Here is a 16,644-nt window from a genome sequence, read left to right on the forward strand (position 1 = left end):
GACATGACCGCTGAGTGTGTGTGATTTCTGAGAAAACTGGGTCTGTTATTCTTTAGTTTGGTTCACTCTAGAGTGAAGATACATTAAAATTAACACTGGCCTAGTTATCCACTGTGACTCAACACACACATAAAGCTCAGTCGGATTTCTCTTTCTCTCAGTTGTTTTCCTTACACCCACACTAACTATATTCTTGTCTTATTTTTCTCTCTTCTTTATTCCGTGTCTTTCTCCTATACAGCTGCCAGTTCATGTAAAGCAGTAAGATGAGGGAAATGATGGAAACAGAGAGATGCTATAGATTTCGCTTTCGTAGATTTGATGGTTTTTATGATGTCCAAACAGTATTTTCTATCCTCTTATCCTAATACTACACCTAAAGCATTTTTAGATTTTCAAAACTCTTCATTCTGTAGGATTTTTAAACTTGTTTTTTCATGTGGATTCGAAACTGCCCCGACAAAGTCGAAATCTACTGTACTTGTGTTGCTGTACTTGTGGGGACGTTTGGACCCAATAACACACACATAAAGAGAGCAACATTTACAATGTTGCAAATAATGTATATAAACTTATGAACATTCTATTCATCAAAGAATCCTGAAAAAATGTTTTCATCATTGATAACATCATTTTGTTCTTAATATTGCTAGATAATATATATATATTTTTTAGCACTGTTAATAATTCTTGATAGTACAAACACCAGCTTATTAGAATGAGCTCTGAAAGAAATCACAAAAATAAGTAACATTTTAACATTTTGGTGGGCATAAGAGGAAACATTTGAATGGCAGTGTATGAAAGAACCTCAGATACTTTGATCTCCTGAGAAACAATACAAACAAACATCTTTGAGACACCCCACAGTGTGGAGGCGCAGGAAACTACCTTCCTTTTATTCAGTCTGCTCAAAATGACTGCATAAAAATGCCAATGCATCTGAACAGTCATGGTATTATTCTAAATGTCTCAGTGCGACTGATACAATGGTCTTATTTCTACATAAATAAACTTTAGAGATGTGTTGCTTACTTCAATAGGTGTGCCCTCTCCCAGGAACTTTCATGCAAATGACCTTTTGTTCCCACTGAGGTGTAAACTACCCAGGTCTGAGAAATTAAATTTCGGTTTCACTCTGTAATTGTTGACTCTATGGATTATGTTGTTTCTTTGCTATTGTCATGAGCGCCCGAATGAACATATAAAGAGTCAACTAGAATAACACAACATCAGAATGCTAATTAGAAACAGAAAAACAACCAATTTGCATTTCAACCTAAATTTGAGATCATAATAAAATGAGATTAAATAATAGGATGGAGTTTAACTCAAATGTAGCACCTATCTCTACGCGCTGAAGGGAACAGACATGCAGGAAACCTTCATCCACCATTGGACACCAATTCGTGGACCTTACAGTAGTGTGTACATTATGTTTGTATTTTTATATTTTTACTACAGGACTATTGATTAGAACTGCAAAAGACACAAAGGTAATTAAAAATATGAGAAGTACATACTCAGAAGACATAGCGATCAGTCAAAGAACCTAAAATGTACATAAAAAACCCCACTAAACGTTAAGCCAAAATTCTTGCTGTTAAATGACAGGAAGCATTTGTTCTGTGCCATCTACTGAATATACTCAAGATATCAGAGGAGGTGGATGGATAGATGTTTGTCCTCTACTGCAGTGCGTCTTGAGATGTGGATCTGGAGCCCCTCAGGTGGAGTCGTGTCACAGTTGTTTATTCTGATAAAAGTCTTTAAACGCATCTTACGCCCTGTTGCCTTCTCTCTTCTCCATGCTAGAACTGCACCTCAGGCTAGCATGTGGCCAGAGAGAAAGAAAGAGCAGAAGACCCCCTGTACACACACACACACACACTCACACACACACTGACGTCTCTTAGTGTGCCCGTCTCAGGATGCGGTGCTCAGTCAGATGGCAGTGGAGGAGAGACCAGAGTGCATCGGAATGGGCGCCCTGCCCCTCCAAAACACATCTGCTTACTGAGATTTAGCCACAGGACACCAGGGAGGAAAAGAGAGCAGCTGAAGAGTGGAAGGATGTTTTCTCTGTTCTGGAGGATCCTGCTGGAGCTCTTACTGGTTTGGTGGATGTTTGAAGGGGTCATCAGGTGAGTTTTTCACAGGTGTGCCATCATTCTTCACTGGCACCACCATTTATTAGCAAACTTGTAGAAGCTGTTTGTGAAGATTCAAACATAGTTTGAAGTGTTTTCAGGTGTTAAAATGACCTGTTTCCTCCCTAATATTTGAATTTCAATACTTGTTCACTTTTGTGTGCTCAGTCATCTGTATTTGGATTGTGTGTTCAGTTCAGTAGTCTTCATGGGTGATAGGTTTATTTTAATCCTGGAGAGCGTTCTTATGTTTCTGAGTGTGTGTGTGTGTGTGTGTTTGTTGGCTTTATGTATCTGGGTCTCTGAAGTATGAGGCTGACACATAGAGACAGCTCTGTCTGAAGTCATTTTCACTGTTACTGAAATTGCAGATTTATTGAAGTTCACATAATGAGATTGAACTATTATTGTTTCTTTAGAATGACGATAAGGGCTTGTAAGAATCACCTGAGGATACAGTCATTCTGTGTCTTATTTCCATTCCCCATACGCTGTGTGAGACGGACTTTATACTTTCACAAATCAGATTTGCCACAGTTCTGCTCACAAACAGACAGGAAAATTGAAGAGGAACTGGACCAGAAAATTTCTCTAAATATGGAATAAGATTCAAAGTGTGTGAGAGAAAGTGCTGTCCTTTTCTCTGCTTGGACTTCTACTTAACTCTTTTTAAATAAAATATTAACACCTGCAACAACCTGCAATTAGGTTTAGGGCAATAAAGATGTCACCGCTATCTTATCTTTTACTGCAGCCACGCAGAGAAACGGACAGAATGTGTCAGGTGGAGAGGGGTTTTAATAAAACATGAGACAGATGTTCTGATGTGCTCATTTAAAGCCTTATTAAAGGTTTTAAGTAGACTACTCAGGTATTTTGTATCCCTTTGCCATTAATATTTCAATTTGGTGGACCAAAGTGTTCAGTCAATAATGGAATGATAATAAAGGCTTTTGGCCACGGTGAATTTTAAAATGAACTGAAAAAGCTAATAGAGAGCATACTTATTAATAAACCACACACATATACAGTCCAAAAGCCCGCATTGTAAATCTAGTCATTTAAAATCCAAATTTTAATTGAAGTTTCTGAAGACCAAAAGAAAGATATTCATGCAAAGAGTGTTATTTCTTCTATTTAAACGGTGGAATCAAAGCTAGAATATAAATGAAAAGTTTAATATTTCAGTTGAAACTTATGCATACTCATTAGTTGTCTGAGACTCTCTGTGATGATCTGTTGGAAAAAGGTGTATATATAGTGTTCTGATGTGTATCTTTTTAACCTTTCCCAGGTGTGTGTTTAGTAAGGAGCTGAAATCGCCCAGCAGCAGGGTGAAGCCCATGTCACCATCTGATTTTCTGGATAAATTAATGGGAAAAACATCTGGATATGATGCTCGAATCAGGCCTAACTTTAAAGGTTTGACTTCAACTCCAATCTGCTCTAGTGTAAATTAAAGTTTTCATTTAGTCATGTAGCAGATGCTGTTTTACAAAGTGACTCACAAATGAGGTCAATGGAAGCAATTTCTATTAAAGAAAATGTGGTTTCTGTTAAAAATGTGAGTATAGCAAGTGATGAGTGCATCAAAAACTGTGAAATGCTCATCTTTATGCAAATAAGAGGCAAAAACAATCAATTTATATCACGCTACATACAGTTTATATCACGCTACATAAGTTTTGGGTCAGTAAGATTTTTGAATGTTTTTGACAATGTTTAAATAACTTTGCTACATGTTTTTAAATGAAATGTATTTATGTGATGGCAAAGAATGATAAAACCATTCCCCCAGTCTTTTAGAAATCCTTCCAATATGCTGATTTGGTTATTAAACATTTACAAAACATTATAAATAGCTTAAAAACAGCTGTGCTGCCTAATGGCCCATGTGTCACGGTGTGGTTTAGCGTGAAGGAGCACTTGACGAGAATAAATAAACTTAAACGGTTTTAATCTTCTTCAAACGGACAAAATAATAATATACAGGCAGGCAGGCAGACAGACAGGCAGAACATAAACCACACGAATAAACCTCGACGATCGGACAAACTGAATACAAACACACAGGACTTAAATACACAAGGAAATCACTAAATGAACAAGACACAGGTGAAGACAATGAAACAATTAACACGAACAAAGGTAGGGAACACAGAGCACATGGCACAAGACAAAAACAACAACAACAACAAAGGATCCAAAGACATGACACCATCTGATAAGCTATATATATCCCTAATGGTATGAACATTAAATCAGTAAACAATATGGTACAGTCAAATATTTACAAAGCAACTGAATGCTAATTAAACATATTGGCTAAATATTGTAGTCAGCTGTGTAGTTCATTTTAAGTGAATTAGGCATTAACATTTTACGTTCTTAAAAATAAAGGTGCTTCACAATGCCATAGAAGAACCTTTTTATCTAAATGGTTCCATAAAGAACCATTCTGTTTCACATAAGGTTCTTTGTGGCAAAAGAAGGTTATTTAGATTATAAAAAAAGGTAAGAAAAAGAAGGTTCTTTAAAGAACATTTGACTGAATGGTTCTTTGTGGAAACATCGCTGTGAGGAACCTTTACGCAGCTTTATTTTTAGAGTGTATTTTTGTGATACGCTTGGACAACCTCTTCTCATCTGTTGCTTTTTGGTGCTTGTGTATTGCTTTTAATTCAAGGCACTAAAGTTCAGTTCTGTGTGAACTATTTATCTAACATAATATGTTAAAAAAGGAGACGCAGAGGCTGAGTTTTCAATATTTTATTCCTTTTTCGATCAGTTGAATGGATGCTTCATTGCTTGAAACAAGTACCAATTTCTTTCAAAACAATAATTTTATTGACCCCAATTTTTATTTTTTTTAGATGTATACACTGGTCACTTGGAAACCAAATTTGCATTTTTCCCAAACGCAATCATGCATTTAGCCTGTATATTGATTTTAATAACTGTATAACAGAAACAATCATAAACCATACTAAAGACATCCACACTCATTGACAGTCTTTCAAAGCAGCAGCTCTCAACTATATTTGAGCAGGTTTCTTTTCACCCAGTGGACATGTCACTAACAGATATTTCATTTTTGGGAGAACTATTGCTTTGACCTCACCAGTAAATCTCCTATCACTTTATATTTTCACAAAACCGTGTTAGCCTGGAATTCCTTCTGCTGAATCTTGGTGTCAGACAGACACACACACACACACACACAAGTGAGCCTGGGACTCCTGGATTTTAGGAGTCTGCCTTCCACTCATTCTCACTCTCTTCCGTTACTTTCTACTTTCAATGACATCTTTTCAACATCATATAAAGCAACACAGAAGTAGGTAAACTGCTGTTGCAGCATCTTAATCTCTTTTACATAGATTGTTTTGGCAAGAACTCTGCAAAAATGTGATGCGGTCAGCAAAGAATATATTTACATTCTCTGCGAGCCACGCGTGTGAAAAAGTGCTGCGGCCCGAAAACACAGAGCAACATAAGATCTCATTAAACTATGTGACCCCCCCCCCCCATGGGTTCTCAGGTCTATTTTTTACCGTCCCCACCATTCAACAAGAAAAACCCACAGGCGTTCAGAGACGAAAACAGACAGAATACGAGACAGAATTTCAGCCCCGGACGTTGGGAATGATTTCAGAAACATGCAGGATACGGCTGTCAGCTCACGCTAGATTTCTCTCCGTAAAAAGTGTCACAACAGCCTCTGTGAGGATTTGTGAGGGGCAGTTTCTCCGCTGGCATCAGGGCCATTTAGTTTGCTGCGCTGTCCGCTCGAGTGCACGTTAACCCACAGACCTAAATAAGTCTTTTCCTCTCATTCTCTCACTTATGTTTTTTAAAACTGAAATTTCTCTTTTTTTTATTCATACTTTTTCTTTCCTCCTTCCTCTCGATTTCACTCATGATCTCTTGCTCTCTCTCCGTAGGCGTCTCTGAGCTCGTGTATATTTCATATCTGTTCTACATCTTAGAGATGTGGCTGTCAGCATGCGTGGAGGGAAATGTCCCCTCTGATAAGCTATATATATCACTAATGTCATGAACGTTAGATCAATAAATAAAATGCTGCAATAAATTATTTACAAAGCAAATGAAAGCTAATTACACATATTGGATGGATAGCAGTGAATAGCTGTGTAGCCCAGACATTTTGCAGTCGTCTAGTTCTCCAAGTTTGTGAACATTTTTATCATTTGTAATTTGATTTCACAGTCTTGGACAACCTCTTCAGTTTTTTGGCTTGGAAACTATCTGGTTCTGTTTGCTGCTTGTGAATTTATTTCTATTTAAGACACTAAAGATTAATTCTGTGTGAATATTTTATCCAATAGGTAGGAAATTTATAAAATATCGTCACGGAATATGATTTTCAGCATCAATTTGACCCATAAAATGAGTTGTTGGTTATTCCTACAAATATACCTGTGCTACTTATGACCAGGGTCACGTATGTTACGTCACGTCTTTAGTGGATTGTTTATTCCTGCTAAACCTGCAAACCAGCAAGAGTAACAAGAGAAAATCAGTTTAAGCTTGTTTCATATTGTGTGTTTTTTTTCAGGTCCTCCAGTAAATGTTACTTGCAACATTTTTATCAACAGCTTTGGTTCCATCACAGAAACCACCATGGTATACACACACACACACACACACACACACACACCATATATACATATACTCACATCTCCTAAGGAGAATTTGTCAGTATGCATTAAATTAATGACCATTAAATTTAAACATTACGTTAGTTTATAGTTTGAAGAATCCACACACACACACACACACACACACACACACACGACACATATATTTACATGGGAAGCATGTCTACACATATAAAGCTCATCAGAATATGCTTAGTCTACAATGTACCAGAGTACACTGTTCAAAACAAAGTTAAAATAAAGCAAGCCTGGATATGACAATCAGACTTTATTTGGACTAGAATTATCAGACTCAGTTGACAGATTGTTAAAATTATTAAAAGGTTACTCCACCACAAAATAAAAATTTTGCCAATAATAATTTACCCCATGTCATTCCCAACCTGTAAAACCTAAATTTGTCCTCGGAAATAAGATATTTTGGATGAAAACTGCAAGGTTTGTGATTGTTCCAATGAATGCCAAACTGTTAGCAGAAAGATGTCTTCTGAACCATTGGCCATTGGTGGTTTAACCATAGTTTATAAGCTATAAAGTTATAAAGCTAAGAGAATACTTTTTGTACAGAAAGAACTTTATTCAATGATCCAAGATACGGTTCAACTTTATTCAATGATCCATTACCGTAGCACCATTTTGGACAGCATCCTGTGAACACACATAACATGTAAGTTCTGTGTTAGACGCAGTGGAAACATTTTCATCCAAAATATCTTAAATTGTGTTCCGAAGACAAATCAAGCTTTTACAGGTTTGGAACGACATGAGGGTAACTGAATAATGACAAAATTTTCATTTTGGGTTGGAGTAACTTTTTGAGAAGTTAGTACCTGACATTTTAGACACAATATGGCAACCATAATTAACATAGGCATGTGGAGTGATATGGAAATGTCCAGTGCAGTTACACAAATTAAGTCCACTAATTTGTCATAAGTAAATAAATAGTGGACTGCAAAGAACTGTTATACATTAACATCTCTCATAATATTAAAACATCTGTCATGTTTTAGCAAATGTCTTTGCCTCAGCTGCTGTGAATGTGATCTGATGTAACTCCTCAGGATTATCGGCTGAACGTTTTCTTGCGGCAGCAGTGGAATGACCCACGGCTGGCTTATAAAGAGTATCCAGATGATTCCCTGGATCTGGACCCATCCATGCTGGACTCCATCTGGAAGCCAGACTTGTTCTTCGCCAATGAGAAAGGCGCCAACTTTCACGAGGTCACCACGGACAACAAACTGCTGAGGATTTTCCAGAATGGAAATGTGCTGTATAGCATCAGGTGCGATATTACTCACTATAGATGTCTTATATCATTCAAAACCGTTACATGAACAATCTTCCGAAATCTCTCTCTTTTTCAGACTGACTCTGATTCTGTCGTGTCCTATGGACCTGAAGAATTTTCCAATGGACATACAGACCTGTACTATGCAGTTAGAGAGCTGTAAGAGTCTCTATCAAATAATCTCACATTTATCTCATTTTTCTTTTATATGCTGCTCATTATATTATATTATATGCTGCTCATTTATATGCCTTCTCTCTCTAGTTGGCTACACTATGAATGATCTGATATTTCAGTGGTTGGATGAAGGCCCAGTGCAAGTAGCTGATGACCTTATGCTGCCCCAGTTTGTCCTGAAAGAGGAGAAAGATCTCGGATACTGTACAAAACACTATAACACTGGTATGCTAATGCAATTCCACCATTAGAAATTTGAATTGATTTTACAACCAGTGTTGAGTTTAGTGCATTTTTTAATATTTAATATCTCAGTACTTCAAATAAGAAATATATTAGGTGAAAGAGAATCAGATGTAATTTAATCTAATTACAGATCTGACCGAGTATCTGTACTCTTTGCTCCACAACATTTGTGACGTGTGTTACTCATTGCATTTTGCATGATGGCACCTAGCTTTTCTGCAGCAGTTTATTTCTGCTACAAAATATATGATATAACCGATTACAGGGCACTGAAATCTCATAGGGCAAATATATATAGTGCATTTTAACCTTAACCAGACTTATCAACAAGGTTACTTTTATGTGATTGTGAGTTCCTTTAATTTCACTTAACATTATTTTATTTATCCTTTGTACTTAATAAACCTTTTAAGAAGGATATTGTTTTTTTTTTCATTTTGAGTTGTTCAGTTTTAAAGTACTCTTTACACCTCTGCTGCTGGTGAATTTAAATGAAATGCATTACTTGGTGTTCTCTAAAATGATTGCCTGTTTCACCCAGGTAAATTCACCTGTATAGAGGTGAAATTTCATCTAGAGAGGCAGATGGGTTACTACCTGATCCAGATGTACATTCCCAGCCTCCTAACAGTTATTTTGTCGTGGGTCTCCTTCTGGATCAACATGGATGCCGCCCCGGCCCGTGTTGGCCTGGGCATCACTACAGTTCTCACAATGACAACACAGAGCTCTGGATCCAGAGCATCACTGCCTAAGGTAGGAATCAACTTTATATATCCCATCATCCACTTTCGGTCCTTATTTAATCCCCCTGATATTGTTCCATATCTGCATGTATTTCAGTGTTAATAGACAGCATTTGATAGATGCTACATTTTTCTTAAACCCCAAATATTCCCTGTGTGAATGCATGCAGGTATCGTATGTGAAGGCCATTGACATCTGGATGGCAGTGTGCTTGCTGTTCGTTTTTGCTGCTTTGCTGGAGTACGCGGCTGTTAACTTTGTCTCTCGGCAACACAAAGAATTCTTCAGACTGAGGAGAAAGCTGCGGGAAGAGCAACGCTATAGAGCTGTGAGTGTCAGTCTGAAACTCTCGCTGTCGTACACACATGTGTTGAGTGCCCTTAAGATACTTTACAATCACTGTGTGCCTGTGATCTTTCATGAGAGCAGCCTGCTGGCCCCTTCAGAGCAGGGAGGGAAGGTCAGCAATGGCATAAAGCCATGTCATGAATATTGCACAGAGTAATACTGTTCTTTCCACACACAAAATGTGGGACAACATGAATGGTGGAGGAGCTGCAGGATTTTAAAACTGGAAAATGTCCCAGCAAAGCAGAATACTAAATGCTTAGCTGAACTGATAAATTAAGCATTATTTCAGTAATTGTATTCAAACAGATTTTCTGAAGCTTAATCTATGATTGGTTGGCAAGACGGATGGCCCTGTCCATTGGTTGATCTAGTGTTGTTGGGTTCAACTGATCTGGGTGCGCAAATAAACTAAATTAATGTTAGATTATAAATTCCACAAAGATAAAGGGTTTGTGAAAAATCATGTCTTTCAGTCTTACAAAAACAGTCTCACACAAATAAATGACTTTTAAAATATATCAAATGTGACAATAGTAATTTTAGATTTAAATTTCACAATATTAACATGTATTTTTAATCAAATAAATGATACTTAAAAAAAAATCTTACCAACACCAACTTTTCTGTAGTGTATATACATTATTTGAGATAAATTAATATCTTATTTTCTTTTTTAATATGTGTTCCATTAAAAAAATACAAACAAACCCTTAAGAAAAACATCCAGATGCATTATGCTAATGAGAATAGGGTGGGGGTAGTTGTGCTTGTCATGACAATTTCACAATGCACTTCTAATGGTCCTAAAAATAGGCTCCATTTTTTGATGTGACATATAAATTCGCGTTTTGTTGTTGGATTTTTAAGCTCTATTATGACCCAGACATGCTCTTTGTCTGCCTGGAATAGAAGACTATTCCCAGACTCCTCTCAGGAGTTTTTGTCAGCAGAAAGTGCAGTTATTTCCCTATCTTTGTTACTCTACTCCTAACCAGCTAGTTGAGAGAACATTGTGGCTTTCTTTTGGACACAGCAGACACTGTCCTGCCACAAAAAGCAGAGAGAATAAATATTACACTATCCTGTCCTTTTCTATTCCTCCTCCATCTCCCCTCTATCGCCCTGCAGGGCAGGCTGTGTGTGTGTGTGTGTGTGTGTGTGTGACCCAGTGGGTGAGTTGGTGGCGCTGTGCCCCCTCATTTGCCTTAGGGATGCTGTTAGGCATGTGACATGCAAACATGCTTACACACTACTGCACTCAAGCTTTTAGGCACAATGTACATATAAAACATATACACCCTATTATGCAAATGGTGTTAGCACACACACCCACACAAACACACGCACACACAATCTGACTGGCTGTTTGGTCACAGGCAGAACGGTGCAGTCGGCTGTCTGATCTCATGTGCACTAAGTCACCCAAAGCAGCGACCTGTACACAATGCGATTCAACACAAACACACAAACGCACCTAACTGACTGGATCTCATACTCAAAAAAAGCATCTTTTCCCTAAGGAACAAATATGCTGTCACTGTTGATATTCCACACACACATACACAAATATTGAAAATATCACCGAGGATAAGGAACCTGAAAAAAAAAAGAAAGGCAAAGAAAATAAGGAAAACAAAGCCAAAGAAAACCTAAAGAAACTAACACAACATATTTAGACCAAAATACTAAACAAATAAAGACTTATTTTTATGTAGAAAATATATGCATCTTAGTAAATCAATGTATTGTTTAAAACTAAATCCCAGCTGACAAAAATATGTTGTAAGAACATTTTTATAACATTCCCATTCAAAACTGTTATTGCTGAATGTTTAAAATGTCCTAAATGTTTAAATGTTCCTGTTAATGTTCCATCTGATATATGTGATGGTTCAGAGTGCAATCTGCTCACTGACTTTAACTTTGAGTTACGTCTTCACAAATGAACGGTATTATTGTAGAAACATGCATGCCCACTAGAGATTTTTAAAGTACATTATGACCCCGTTTCAGATCTGCATGCACAGTTACAGAGAAGCCAGGGAGGTCTGTTGAGGAGTGCACTGGAAGAGAATATTTTATTGTTTAAATAAATGATGACTCCGTTTTTAAATAAGTGTCTTTGTATTGTCTTCAGGCATCTGGTCAGGCTGGAGGAGCAGAGATGAAGAACAAAAGCAACAACGTCACAGGGAGTACACCGAGCAGAAGCACACAGCGTCACTGCAGTGCCTGTGCACGGGTACATGCACCCACCAATTAAATATTTACATATCAACACTCTGGCATTTAGAACACTTGATTCTGATTGGTCATTCAATTGTTTTTGTATAATGACCATTAAATTACAACAAATATGTTGCCATCAACAATGGCACAACTGTGCTACGTTCATGTCTTTCATATCACTATCGTCCCTCTCCATTTTCATAAAAAGACAATATCCATAACTAATTGGTGATCTTGGCATATGGAACTCTACATAAATAATAAATATCATTAATTGGTCGTAGGTTAAATGGCTACTCTTAAGGCTTTTGGAGAAAAAAAGCCAAAATTTAGTTGAATTAATGTTGCACTGCCGTTCAGTAAAATATCTAAAAGGATAAGGAAGCATGTTCAACGTCCAGTAGTTCGTCTTTTAATGCGTCATGAATTGATTTTTGTTTTAAATATGCCTGGCTAAATTGTTACTCTGAATGACATTTTAGTGGGTAAATTAGGGAAAATCAGGGTAAAATGTGTTATTTCTTTTTGGCTCAGAAAAACCAAAACATAACTGCAATAAATTTAAATGTAAAATTTTTGATTTTGAGAAAAACTAGCAGTATTGCACTTTTTGTGTTTATGATTATGACCCATGTATGTGTGTGTGTATATAAGAAATATTTCTTTGTTTAGAAAATCAGCATATTACAATGATTTTTAAAGTGTGTAACATTTCACATGTATAAAATACATTTTAAATATATATTATTTAAAATAAATTGTAATGATATTTCACAGGATTGCTGATTACTCCATTTTTTAAAGATAAATAAATAAATGGTTTTATGGTTAAAACATTAAAAGAAAAAATCCTAGTGGCCCAAAGCTTTTGAACAATTGTGTATACTCATATACTTTCATATATATTCTGGTGACATTTTCTTTCAGGAAGAGCAGTTGGCCTCACAGAATCAGGACATGTACTTCACAGGATACGGGATGGACAGCTGTCTATCTGGAGACGGGCCTCTCTCTGAGGCTGCTGCCATGTTTGCAGGCCTGCCGCCCGGCCACATCCTGTTTGAAATCCGTCGGCGCTTCGTGGAACGAGCAAAGCGAATTGATACCATCTCGCGAGCCGTCTTCCCTCTCAGCTTCCTCGTTTTCAACGTTTTCTATTGGATCACATACAAAGTGCTTAGAAATGAGGATATTCACCCTGCCCTGCAACCCTGACTCCTATTAAGACTTCTGAACTTCCCAGTATCCCATTTTGTGAGCCTGTTTAAATCCAGTGAGGATGAGGTCCCACATCAGGGATATTTGAAATCAAAGCAGTTGAAGAAAGATGCAATGTCTATATGCATGTCTATGGCCACTTTGGAAAAGGTCTAAACCTTTAGTTTTATGCAACGGCTGAATCACTCCTGACCTTTGAGATGCTTTTTCTTTCTCATTGAGCACATTTGATCCATTAAAAATAAATGTTCTAAACAAACATTTTTTGCCAGCTTTTTCCTTAGTCATGCATTTAAAGGCAACTACAAATATGGGAGCACTGAAATCTCAAAACTACATTTACATGGATCATGAATTTTGCTTCAACTCTACTGTTCATATTTAACCAACGAAAAATGCACTTTTCAGGATGATCTAATGTAATGTGTGTACTTTCTAGCACAAAAACACCAGGGGATGCCTTTTTAGACAACTTCCTTTCCTACAGCTGCCAAGTTAAGTGTTTCTTGCATTCATTTTTTAATGTGGTGTGTCTCCTTGTTCTGTCCCTGACTACACACAAAACTGTGTAAAAAGTCTAAGTAAAGATTTATCTTCCACCGCGGAATACATAATTTGCTTTACCCCAACAGCTGCACAAGACACATAACAGATCTGCTGCTAAAGCAACACTTCTGTATGTATTTATGGAAGCAAAGCTGCCATTTTGGTCCCCCACAGTGCATTTGTGTGGAACTTCAAATAGGAAACAGTTTGATACTGACAAATGAAGGGCAAGAGCATAACTGTATACAACTTTTATTGACAGTGATGGTAAACCACAACAGAAGCATTTGGCCCAGCTCAGAACTGGATGACCTGGCCCTGTAAGAGAGATGAGAACAAAAATTAGACATTTAGAAATACTTATTTAACAGCCCAAACATTTATGATGCGTTATGTAGTAAAATATACCTTTGCCTCAAAACAAGTTTCCATTATTTTTCAATTTACTGTACAACCTTTTAAAAATTCAGCATTGTACATTTTTAAAAAGACTGTCCTCATGAGGACCGCTAGTTTCTAGCTGATGAAATCAACCACAAATCTTTTACTACATAAATATCAAATGAATTTGTGTAAGTGCCTTGTTCCAGGTTTTTCATAACGTAAACCCTGAAAACAATGATTAAAAATATTGAATCTCTTGTGCATCCAAAGTTTTACTACGAGTACAAATAGCAGATGTCAAGTCTGGTCAGCAGATATATGCCTCACCTTTCTCTTCTTGTCTCCTCCTAACTCAAAGTGTTTGCATCTCTTAATGGCCAGCATCCTCTTTGAGCGGCAGTTGGGCTCCACGCACTCCAGCCTCAGCACAATCTTCTTTGTGGTTTTAGCCTATGGCACAAAGAGGGACAAAATTAATATGCAAACATCCATACAATCAAATAATAGCAAAATCTTTGCTCCCCCACATACAATATAGATCCAGATTCAATTAAAATGCTTAGGTGGTAATGTGGAAAGTTCAAAGGCTCATGTACACTTGAAATGTACAATAGGCTGTTTATCTGATCACAAATGGAAGCGATCACTGTTGCACATGCAACCTGAACGCACCTCCTGTCACCGGCTGTGATGTTTACACCACAAATGTGACGTGCAGAACAAATGACTGAAAAGTCTGAAATTTACATAATGAGAACTAGGAATATTTGTTACAAAAACCAATCAATCTTCGGAGGACATGTGGTAACCCCCCGAAGGTGTGTAGGTTAGTTTCACAACATATATACATATATAATAACGGAGCTTCAAAATTATGGCCGCTATCTACGAGCATTACCAAGCTTGGAAAAGCCAAGAAAAAAAAAAAACCTTCCTGACTGTGTTAATCTGAAATAAGTCATACCTATGATGGCTTGGGGTGAGTAAACTCTGCCATAATTTTCATTTACAGGTGAACTAATCCTGTAAGATCAATATGAATCCAAAATCCAATACATCAATATTTAGTAAAATACCAAAGACATTTAACCGTGCCAAAAACTACATATACACTACTAACACTAAAAACGTCAGGCCTGCATGCTTCACTTGTCTACACTATAGATTTCAAAATACATGTAAACTACATGGAAATGAAATCGTGTTAGAATTATAGAAACTTAACTGAAAAATACAACAACGTTGCTTTGCAGCAATATCAAAAGACTCCTGGTTTGTGTCAAACTTTTGCACCCATACTCCTGATACCAACCAGCAAGACTCCAACATACCTTTTTCCGGAAAATAGGCTTTGTCTGTCCTCCATAACCACTCTGCTTTCTGTCGTAACGCCTCTTTCCTAGAAGAAACAAATAAACAGATGCATGTTTGGACTACAGACAATGAGCAAAGTGCTAATCTCTCAATCAGCTCTCAAAACTTACCCTGGGCGTACAGAGAGTCCTTGCCCTTCTTGTACTGGGTCACTTTATGTGGCTGGTGCTTTTTGCATTTCTTGCAGTAAGTCCTGCGGGTCTTCGGTACGTTCACCTAAAGATAAGACACGAATAACGTTACCGGCAAAGAAATTATTATATTGCCTAGCGTTAGCGCTCAAGCTAATCGGCATTTTCGCTAAATATACAGAACAGTTCGTATTTTAAAGAGTGTGCATTATCATTTTGAATACACGAAGCCAAAAAAAATACAGTTTTATTAAAATACAACTTATAGGCGACTACAACTAAAACATCTGCATTACGAGTCGGGAAATCGGCAAATAGAGGAGAATAACCATCTAACTCATCGCATAAACTACCAAATACAACATTTTACGTGGTTCCAAAGATGTATACATTAACACCGTACAGATTGTTTGCGTCTAAGTGTTTCACATCTTTAGGATTAAAACAGATTTTGGACGAAACTTCACAGGACGATATTACGCACCATGGTTGCCCTCGCGGCGCAGGAGCAAAGAGGAAGTGCATACGTCACTCAGCGCATTAGTACCGGGTCGCACGAGAGAGGTCTCGCGCTGTTTGCTGTTGCACGATGCTACCACCTAACGGTCGATATACCGCGCACACATATGAATACAAATAATAGTAATTAGTATTTGTTTTGTTTTATGCGCAATTTTAATATCACAGAACACTCGATAATAACCAAGCATCGCGATGTTTTTTCGAAATGTGACAAAACGCGATTTCGCTTTTGATATCTGCTCAGAAAAGGGGACAAGAGGATTAATTTAGCATTTTTTAAAGAAATCATTAAAATGTCATAAAAATGACTGAAATTGCTACTCGTATTAAACTGTTGGCCTCTAAATTACAATGCAATTGTTTGTAAAAATAAGTTATATTATATTAAAATATTTATATTTACAGAGAATCTTTGCTAAATTTTGAAGCTGAAATGGCTAACTGAAGAAATCTGTTCTCAAAAGCACAATGATAAAATAGAAAGACATTTCAAATTTAAATTTTTTTCTTTGGAAACGGGGCAGAAAGATACGGTGGTAGGCTTTGTTTCAAAGGAATATGTGTACTCAAAAACATATCTGAATTCAGAAGCG

At 37.1% G+C, this 16,644-nt stretch overlaps 2 protein-coding genes across 3 annotated transcripts; one reads left to right on the forward strand and one right to left on the reverse strand.

Moving 5' to 3' along the window:
- The first annotated feature begins 1,953 nt into the window (after window positions 1-1,953).
- glra4b (glycine receptor, alpha 4b) lies at window positions 1,954-13,757 on the forward strand. 2 transcript variants are annotated; one of them, XM_043239472.1, is made up of 10 exons: window positions 1,954-2,144; window positions 3,445-3,572; window positions 6,730-6,797; window positions 7,897-8,120; window positions 8,203-8,285; window positions 8,391-8,528; window positions 9,091-9,305; window positions 9,466-9,624; window positions 11,785-11,889; window positions 12,804-13,757. In XM_043239472.1, exons 1-10 carry the CDS (start codon window positions 2,074-2,076, stop codon window positions 13,089-13,091), a joined length of 1,479 nt encoding a protein of 492 aa, XP_043095407.1. In that variant the 5' UTR covers window positions 1,954-2,073; the 3' UTR covers window positions 13,092-13,757. The 2 variants fall into 2 exon arrangements, with proteins under 2 accessions (XP_043095407.1, XP_043095406.1); XM_043239471.1 differs by having other exon boundaries at window positions 1,967-2,144; window positions 8,203-8,528.
- Window positions 13,758-13,876: 119 nt separating this feature from the next.
- On the reverse strand, window positions 13,877-16,154 carry rpl36a (ribosomal protein L36A). The gene is made up of 5 exons (XM_043239473.1): window positions 16,014-16,154; window positions 15,509-15,614; window positions 15,356-15,423; window positions 14,352-14,474; window positions 13,877-13,958 (listed from the first exon to the last, which is right to left on the reverse strand). Exons 1-5 carry the CDS (start codon window positions 16,014-16,016, stop codon window positions 13,938-13,940), a joined length of 321 nt encoding a protein of 106 aa, XP_043095408.1. The 5' UTR covers window positions 16,017-16,154; the 3' UTR covers window positions 13,877-13,937.
- Between the last annotated feature and the right edge of the window lie 490 nt (window positions 16,155-16,644).

This window comes from Puntigrus tetrazona, chromosome 5, assembly GCF_018831695.1.
Source record: "Puntigrus tetrazona isolate hp1 chromosome 5, ASM1883169v1, whole genome shotgun sequence".
In the NCBI taxonomy this organism is placed as follows: Eukaryota; Metazoa; Chordata; class Actinopteri; order Cypriniformes; family Cyprinidae; genus Puntigrus; species Puntigrus tetrazona.